This window comes from Gavialis gangeticus, unplaced genomic scaffold (genome assembly GCF_001723915.1).
Source record: "Gavialis gangeticus isolate Ggan-Ray unplaced genomic scaffold, GavGan_comp1, whole genome shotgun sequence".
NCBI classification, from domain to species: domain Eukaryota; kingdom Metazoa; phylum Chordata; order Crocodylia; family Gavialidae; genus Gavialis; species Gavialis gangeticus.
The window spans coordinates 5,158,952-5,168,272 of record NW_017729016.1 but is presented as its reverse complement, the minus strand read 5'-3'; the positions used below and the strand labels follow the sequence as shown (position 1 = coordinate 5,168,272).

At 56.9% G+C, this 9,321-nt stretch overlaps 1 protein-coding gene across 1 annotated transcript in view; it reads right to left on the bottom strand.

The window, feature by feature from the left end:
- The window catches only part of SYNGR3 (synaptogyrin 3), a 38,946-nt gene that overhangs the window by 16,566 nt on the left and 13,059 nt on the right, over positions 1-9,321 (bottom strand). Inside the window, exon 2 of the mRNA XM_019512733.1 lies at positions 1,748-1,988. Coding sequence (XP_019368278.1) covers positions 1,748-1,988 — 241 coding nt within the window. The remainder of the gene's footprint in view (positions 1-1,747; positions 1,989-9,321) is intronic.

Sequence of the window (9,321 nt, the reverse complement as noted above, 5' to 3'; positions counted from 1 at the left end):
ATTCTAAAGTTCCCAGTCAGAGCTGCTTGTGGTCTCACAGAGCTGCCACCCAGGAGGGCTCCTCCAAGGTGAAGGATAAAGGAACAGCAGGACTGATACTGTGTCACAACGTGGCACAAGGTTCCTTCAGCACAACGTGCCCCGACTAATGAATGGCAGTGCCCCAAGTACAAACAAATGGGGGAAAGGTCCTATTTTCAAAGCAATCATATTGCACTTCAATGAAGATTTTCCCCCCTAAAAAGTTTTAATACACACACACATAACCAAGCATCCTCCTGGTCTAATTAACACCCAGTGATGTCAATGCAGCCGCATCCCAGAGCTAGCTGCTACCGTCAGCAACGCCCCGTCTCCCAGTAGTCCCGAGGATGGTGCACAAGAGCCAGTTGCAGAATGAAGATTTCTGGTGCCACTCTGTGAACAGCAGTGACAGTTTTGCATGTCCACGGGCCTCAGAACTGGATCCTGTAGTGCCAGGAACCTGGCTGTGCCCGATAACGCCCCTGCAGCCCCCGAGCTGTGCCTAGTGGGGCAGGGGGTGAGAGCAGGAGGTCTGGCAGGACAGCATTTTGCACAGACCTAGCACAGAAGAACATGGCCAGGCCAAGCACAAGGCAGCAGCAAGGGGATCACATCCTTAGGCTGGGATTTTCAGAGCAGCTGACAGGATTTATTCAGATGCTCTGCTCCCATTGAAATGAGTGGATTTGGGGCATCTAAATCCCTTAGGGGGCCTTGTAAATAGCATGCATCTGCAGATTTGGGAGGCAGCAGACACAGAGGCTGTACGGGACTCTTCAGTGATGCCCAGCCTGGAATATTTCCTCCTGCGTCTCCCGCGAGATGCCTTCAGGGCACTTCCCAGCCTTAGCAGCAGGCTTGTCCAGGGATGGGATGACACACTGGCACACGCTTTCCTTTGGGACCAGGCTGTCCTGCCCCCCTCACCACCTTCCCCAGAGAAAACGACCACCAGACTTTTGAAAGCAGGAAGGCCAGGAACCCAGGACCAGGGATGACAGCAGGCTACAGGGGCCTCTCCCAGAGCGGCTCAGCTCAGAGACATCCTGCTGGCTCCACAGACCCACATGCCCGATCGCCTGAGGTCAAGCAGGACTTCAGTAAAGGCAAGGTCCAGCCTGGCGAGTTCACCAACCCATGACCCGGATGCAGGAACAAATGCGGCCCGGCTCCCAGGGCCGTGGTTTATGTCGGCATCTCTGCTTGCATGTAAAACCCAATACCTCTCTAAACCTGGGGGCTTGCAAAAGGAAATGCTGGGAAACGTGGCCCAGATGGGACTGAAGCAGCACAGAGCAGAGTCTGCCGAGAGCCTGCAACAATGGTGCCAAGAGGGGGAAACACCGCAGGGGGAACGGGTGCTAAAGTGAACGCCTGAATCTGAAGAGAGCCTGAAACACTTGCCCCACATGCCTCTGTAGGGAGTGAACTGCCGGCTCTGCTGCTCTGGAGGCCTCACCAACGTTGCCCCAGCCAAGGGGCATGGAGGGAGCAGTGCGATACATGGAGCTGGCATCACTGGTGTCCACCTGCCGCCAGCCCTGCCTCCCTGCGGTGCATTACTGCTGCCACCTGCCCTGTTTCAGAGGGACAGGGGCTATTTCTCAGGGGAGGGAATTTGAACCCCAGCCACTCCGATACAGAGCATGCAGACAGAGTGAAGCGGGGCCCACGCACCGGTGTGCCCAGGCCTTCCAGCTTCCCAGCCAGCCCAGCGCCATACCTGATATGCCGAGGTCCAGCAGGACGGCCCGTTTCCGGTCCTTCACGCTGCTGATCTGCTGGAAGTGGAGGTCCACGATGAGGAAGAAGACGCAGGTGAAGAAGGAGATGATGCCGATGGAGATGCCGTAGCTGCAGGCCTCCTCGTTCTCGTTGTAGATGCAGTGCAGCTCGGGGGTGGTGCTGTCCCTGTTGACGTAGCCCTCGTTCACGATGGAGCCGAACACCACGATGGAGAAGAGCTGGGGAGGAGAAAGCACAGTGCGCCGCTGTTTATGCTTCGCTTTGTTTCCCAACAGTGAGATAATTGGATTCAATCTTCCATTGGGTTCCATGGCAACGTGGTGCTCGTTAGGAGAGCTCTCCCCTCGCTGGGTGGGTAGCTTAAAAATAACGGGCTGGGGAAGGGCTCCCGAGTCCTCTCCATCCTCAAGACCTCTCGCTTGCCCTTCAGCAACTCGGCTTGCGATGAGACTCAAAGGATGCTACACCCTACCCAGATCAGAGGGGGAGCAGCGGATTGCCAGGGCCCTGCGTGGCCCGTCTGCCTGCATCTCTCGCCATGGAGGGAGTAAGGGATGGAGAGAGATGAAGCTGGAGAGGAGAACGGAGGGGCTGGTCAGCCTGCCCCTGAAACAGGCTCAACACCTGGTGAGGGGTAGAGTGACAGGAAGGGACAGACTGTCCAGGCTGCCGGGAGCAAACTGCGGTCCAGCCTGGCTGGAGCTGGGCAGCTCAGGGACTGAATGTGTACTCGGAGACCTGGCTCCACGTGGCATCCAGGATTTGCACCTGGGGGTGCTGAATACCACCCAGCTCACCTGGAGCCAGGTCTGCGTGGGCGGGGGACTCGCATGGACCCAGGTGCAGGCCAGGGACAGAGGCAGAGCACTGAACGTGCACGCCCGAGAGCCACGGCAAACACTGCCGGGGCTCAGATCACCTTGCTAAGAATCAGATTTACTGGGGACAGATACGCCCTGGTGCCCAGCCCCGGCCTGGGCAGCTCTCCCTTTCTCTTGCCCCTTGGGTACTGCTCTTCTTGTCCTGGCAGGGCTGCCAGCACTGTAAAAAGCACAGGGGCAACCACGTGGATGGACTCAGTGACATGGAGCCAGAGGGAGAAGGAGCGTGGACCCGCTCCTGCCGCTCTCCTGGTCCCAGGCTGGCAAAGCTGCATCTGCAAGGGTGGTGGCTCTGGTTTGTCCAGGTTTGCAATTGCCCCCCAGACCCCAAGCAGCATCTGGACAAGTGATGAGCCTCTCCGTGAGATCCAGGGGCCTGGCCTGGTCCTAACCTGGGTCAACCCTGTATTCTCTGCTCAGTGCTCAGCCCAGTCATGGGCCTGACTGAGCCTGCGTCCATCCGCAGAAACCAGGCGTCACCCCAGAGCCCTGGGAGCCTGTTTCAATACCGTGCCAGTGCCACGCCGAAGGGGCTGTGGGTGCCCCACACGTGGCACTGCTCCTGAGAACTCCCCCTGCGGCGCTGAACCCGCCGTCCCCGCTGCGCACCAGGGCTGGTGGAGGGGCTTTGCTTTTCAGCTCAGCCCTGAGCTTCACCTGTGGCTGCCGATGCCCTTACGTGCCCAGGATCTGTATCCAGGCCGCACGGCTGCTCTGGTTCAGCTGCCCCCGGGGGACGTGATGTCATTTGTAGCCGGGCAGTGGGACGACGCAGCACAGAGTGCAGGGTAGAGGCCACGGCATTGCACGGTGGCCTGAGGACAAACCAAGGTCCTTTGGGACCCGGGAGCACAAAGCAGTCTCCCTCCCAGAGCACCCCAAATCAGGGCCTGCTTTGGAGCCTCTTTCCTTTCAGCCAGCAGCCACAGGGCAAGGCGCTTTCCTCAAGAGCTCGGCAGGCAACGCAGACAGGTCTCAGCTGCTTGCCGGTGCTACGCAGAGTCTGACACACCCTTTGAACACCAAAGACGGGCCACGAGCGGAGGCAAAACACACCACCAAAGCCATGATGCTGCCTGCAAGCAAGGGGGCTAGGGCTTGAGCTGAGACACGCAGGGACGTGATCATCTTCCCTCTGCAGGGCAGCAAAGCTCGCCACCCTCCCATCACCCCCACGAAAGGACGCTTCATCCTTTGTGCTTCTGCACAGACCTGGCAGACTGGCATCGCAGCGACTCATGCGCATAGACAGGCAGGCGCGCCCAGACCATCAGCTCGCCCTCCGCAAGCTTGTCCTCCCCTCCGCGCAACCAGGCTCCAGTGCCCCCCTCTCCAAACCCGACCCTGCTCTTGCCGTCAAGCCAGGATGGCAATCGTCCTGTGCGGAGTGCTCCGCTGTCACCCGGGATGTGAATGCCGCTATGCAAAAAAATAAAGGCGCCGTCTTGCAAGGGGTGGGGGGGAACCCCTAGACACGCTCTTTCTCGCTGCACTTTGGCAACAGCTGTAATATCAGCCGTTGTAAAAATCTGTTCATAAATAATGCAAAGTTGTTGTTTGCCATCAGCAATAGCAGCAGCGGTTATAAAACAGGCCCTGACAGAAACAATGCAAACCTGGACAGCATGAATAATTGAGAACATCGGATTCCACAGGATTATTTTGCTGGCAGGTCAGTGGGGAGAGACTTGTGCCGAGCCTCCAACATCATTATTGTGCTTCGTTCCTTCCAGGAATAACCACCTGGATTTCTCCCTTATGCCTTTAACTGTCTAATGGAAGATCACGAGGCTTTTGTCTGTTGTAAAATGTCAACAGGCCTCCTTTGTATGTAACGTGCCCACTGTACCGCTATGGCGGTGCCACGATGCTCGTGCGAGGTGAAGGACTGGATGCCCCTGCACGTGGGTTATGCAGGAGCTGCACTGAACAGAGCCCATGGGCCTGTGCAATGAGGGATGCTATTAAATCCAGGCTAACACTCGGGTTCCCCATCCACAGGCAGCTTGCCTGCGAGTGCTGGATGCAGATGTCAGAAGCCAAGAGGCAGCATTTTCCCAAGTGCCTTACCTAGGGCCGAGCAGGTGGTCTGCGGTGGAGCAGGGAGGCCTCGAATGAGTTCAGGGAGGCAGAAGCCCTACAGGCACCTGGTCCGAGCGTGCCGCTGCCCTGGAGGACGTACAGACCGAGCCAGTGAGGCCCAGACCGCGGCCCCCAAGCCACGAGTGGCTCTTCAACACGTCATCTGCGGCTCTTTGCAAAAATACAGTCATCAAAGCTGTTATTTTTACAGCGTGCGTCAGGCATGTCTTTTCTGCAGTCATGAATAATGCAGCGCCCGCGCTCGCTCCCTATCCGCGCTAACTAGCGTCCCGTCGCTTTTCTCTTTGAATGGGAGTGTGTCGGCAGCGGTTCACCTGGGGGCACTGCATGTTACAGAGGCTCTTTGGTTAACCTTCGCGGCCCCTGAGGCTCCTAAGCTGGTCACCGCTGCGTGTCAGAGGGCTCCGCGCACAGGAAACAGAGGTGCTGAGATTTGCCCAAGGTCCCTCCAGCAGCCCCACGGCAGAGCCTGGAGCAAGACCCAGGCCTCCTGGCCCCTCATTCAATGCCCAGCCCACCAGGCCACACAGCCGGGGGGATGCAGCTGCAAGGAACGCCCTCCCCTGCATCCTCACACCGACGCTGGAGTCCCCTCCTGCAATTCACGCTTAAGGCCCTAATATCAAGCAGAGCATGGTCCAGCCTCCCTAAATTCGGAGGCTTGAAGCCCATCTCTTTCCAGGATGCTGGGGCCTTTGTGCTCAGCCCCAGGGTGCTGAAATTCATAGACGCAGAAAACAGGGCCCTCAGGAGTCATCTAATCCAACCCCTGGCTCCAGCAACGGGCTGGTCTAACCCTCCCAGATGCATGTTTTTCTCTGCACCTAAAATTTTCCAGGGCTGGAGCCTCTGCAGCCTCCCCAGGTAATGTACTCTGGGGTTGGCCCCCCTCCTGGCTAGAAAGCTCCTCCTGGTATCTAATCTAAATCTCCCTTGCTGCAATTTAAGTCCATTACGTCTTGTCCTGTCTCCTGCGGACACAGAGAACAATCGATCGCTCTCCCACCGCCCCCCTGGGCATACTGAGCTCTCCTGCGAGCCCCCTTTTCCTGAGGAACGACAGCATGACTGGCAAGGGCCCCCGCAGCCAGAGGGAGCCAGCTACCCGCAGGTGCCTCCCCTCTGACGTGATACCCATGGGCCTCAGCCTAATGCCTGGAACACAGATGCCCACCTGGTCCAGACCTCCTACACTAATTGCACTAATTGCAGCTGTGTTAACAAGGCTCGGGAAGTGACCATGGACCCGACGCTTCCTAGGATGCTGAGTCTTCCTACAGCAGTCAGAGGAGCAGCATCTCTCCTTGCTGCTGAGGTCGGCTGCTGCTCTGTGTCATGGGGGAACAGGGGAAATGGGGGTGAGTGAGAAGATGGGCTAGCTTCCCCGGGGGTAACCTCATCTGCACGCTGGCAGAGGAAGGGCAGGCAGCGGGAAGGGTGCTCCGGCAGCAGCACTCAGGAGTCCAAGCTCTCCCTGGGCTCTACTCGCTGCTGGGGCTTGCTTTGTGCTGCAGAAGCATACGGTGCTTTGGTAGGGACGGTCACAGTTTCTCCTTGTGCAGCCAATTATTATCGCTAAAAACGATTCGAGTGCGCGCAACTGCAAGTGCCGGTCAGAAAGCCAGGCCTGCTGGAGACAGGCTTGTGGAAACAGTTTTTTCAGCCAAAACAAAGTTTCTTGCGGAAATGTTTTGCTTTGGCTGAAATTTTCCAGGTTTCGTTAAAAAAAAAGGTTTCAGCCAAAGATCTTTACCCAGAAAGGGTCTGAAAACCATTTTTTTTTTTAAATTTTCCACCCAAATACTTTCTTATGAAATCTGAGGTGGGGGTGGGGGAAAAACCCCACACAATTAAAAATTCCCTATGATAAATACTTGGCATTTTTCAGCCAAGTCTACACAACCCCCTGGGGCCCTCAGTATTCATCTGTCCTAGTGTCCAGTTCCAGAGAAAATAATAAGGCTGAGATTTTCCAAAGTGACGGGTCATTTCTGGGTGCAGGATTGGAGCTACCTCCAAAGCCATCATTACCAAGAAGGGCTAGGCATCTACCCCCTGAAAATCAGCCCCCTCCTTGGTACCAGAGGTTTGCCTCCTGAAAGCACTAGCCACCTGGGAAAACCCGTATCTGGTTTTCTTCTTTGCAGCTGCACACTCCTAGCAAGGGAGAATGTCCCCAAGGAGCCGCAGCAAGTGCAGACTTTCCCCAAAGAGGCGCAGAGGGTGACACTCGCCCACCCTCGAAGCTCCTGGCTCAGGCCACTCAGCCCGGCCTCTGCTGACAATCGATCTGAATAGTAATCGCCCCATCTCCAAAGCAAAGAGATAAGAGCTTCCCGAGCGCCGCTGAGTGCAGATCGCATCATAGGCCCCATTAAAGTTTACTCTGCGGCATTCAGCTGCGCTCCACGGGAACCGAGGGGCGGGCAGGGAACGGCAGGTTTCTCTTCTCTGCTTGCTTCCCATAAAATGCACCCTTTACGGCTACAGAGAAGTGCTTGGGGAGAAGAGCTCTAGCGAGATTGATTCACAGGAAGCAAATGGTGCAGACCCAGCACGCAGGAAGAGATGCAAAGCCTGTCTGACCATGCATGACTAACCCAACTTGCTGCACCCGGCGGCAGAGAAGCCAGAGGGGCTGCACTTTTCCGAGGCAACTCCTTGCCCGGCTCTCCCGCTTCAAAGTTGCTGCCCATGCACAATGGGGCTTGCCAGGGCCTGCGGTGTGGGATTTGGCATAAAAGAAGACGGAGCAGAAGATTAGTACTGTGGGATTGGGCCCTGAAGGTCTGAACGGCAGCTCCGGGGGATTCTGGTCCCCAAGGGTATCGGGCTGGGTCTGGCCAGCCTGCCCAGGCAGCTCCGAAGGGGGTTTAGCAGTCACGGCGCCAATGCTTCACGACCCCACTGCGCACGTGTCAGAAGTTTCCCTGTACCTTGCTGCTCTCCGTAGGGCCCAGCCAGCTCTCCCCGCACATATTCTGTACTCTTCATACTTCCAGCCAAGCTCCATGGAGAACCATCCCCTGGGGCCGTCCCTGATGGCCTGCTACCGGGGCATAGATAACACCCACGACCCCTCTTCCCCCAGCTCCGCGGGGGTAGAGCCGTTGGGCATGATGATGTGGACTGAGTGGGTGGCATGGCTGTGTGCTGAATCCATGACCCGCCAAGCACAGCACCTCGTAATGGGAGGCACCACAGGCTGGTGAGACGTACAGTGGAGACCTATGCTGAAATCTCATCTTCCCTGCGGAGGACGAGGCTCTAAAGCGGGGTGGTTAGCCCCGAGGCATCGTCCCCTTCCAAGCTGCATAATCAATACCCTGCAGACCCCGATTCCCCCTGCTTTCAGCCAGGTCCGGTCCTGCTGCATGGTGCGAGTGTGGAGGCTCAGAGACCTGCCACGTTCCTCTCCAGAGGGGGAAGCAGGACAGTGGCAGGGGAGGTCACAAATGCAGACGGCACCGATGTTATTCATGAAGGGCCTGGCCACCCCAGTTCATCCAGAAAGCTCAAGTCAAATCCTCATGCTGTGGACAGGAAATGTCGGTCATACGGTGGCTGCAATGCCTTCCCTGCCGATGCCTCCTGCCTGGACTCGGACCTGCCAGAGGGAGCTACCTCGCCACCTCCTCCATGCAGCTGCAATAGGAAGCTGCTGCTGGGTGAAACTTTGCTTTGAAATCTGTCCCCGTGCCCTGCCTAAATGTCAGAGTTGTGACATGAACCCACCAACGGGAGGGAAAGTCAGGTAGCGCGGGCAGGCACTCGCCCAGAACTGGCCCCTGCTGTGGTTAGGGGCTGAGACATTGCAGCGCGGCTGCTCCGAACCCTTGCGGGGGCCGGGAAGTGAAGATCAGAGCGATCAGACTTGGGGGGGATTGCCTTCCTCTGCACGGCCTGGGATCTCTCGAGTGTATATGAACCACCTTTGCAGCAGCAGGAGGTGGGCTGCCCTGGTCAGCTCACTTTACCTGTGGCAGGTTCAAGCGTGACATGTCAGAGCTGATGGTAGTTTGATGGAGAGTTTAGATTGGGGATTTGTAATGGCTTGGACAGGGATGATCCTGCCTCAGGCAGGGGGTTGTACTAGATGCCTTATGGAGGTCCCTTCCAGCATGACTTCTCTATGAATCTACAATTATTCCTGTCCACAGAGATGGCACACAGTCTCCTTGACCCTGAAGCCTTCTAGCATGGGGCTGAGTGAGACCAAATATGCAAAGCCCTCCTGCACCCCATGCTGGTGCGTGACACAGGCGCCAAGCCCAATAGACCAAATCCAGAAAAGGGCAAGGTGTAAGCAAGCATGAAAACACATCTACGCTTCAATCACCAGTTGCACTGCAAGCTGTACCCAGAATAGCTAGTGCAAAGCCAGCTCAAGGGCGTCTACACTACCCTGCAGGCACAGCGGTCTTAATGTGAAGCCAGCCCCTCTGCACACCCTTCATCTCTGAGCTAGGAACAAGGAACACCTTGGTCCACCTGCTACCTCGCTCTGCCATGCCTGCTTCTCTCCCAGAGACCTGAGGAAGGTATGAGGAAGTTTATCTAAATCTAG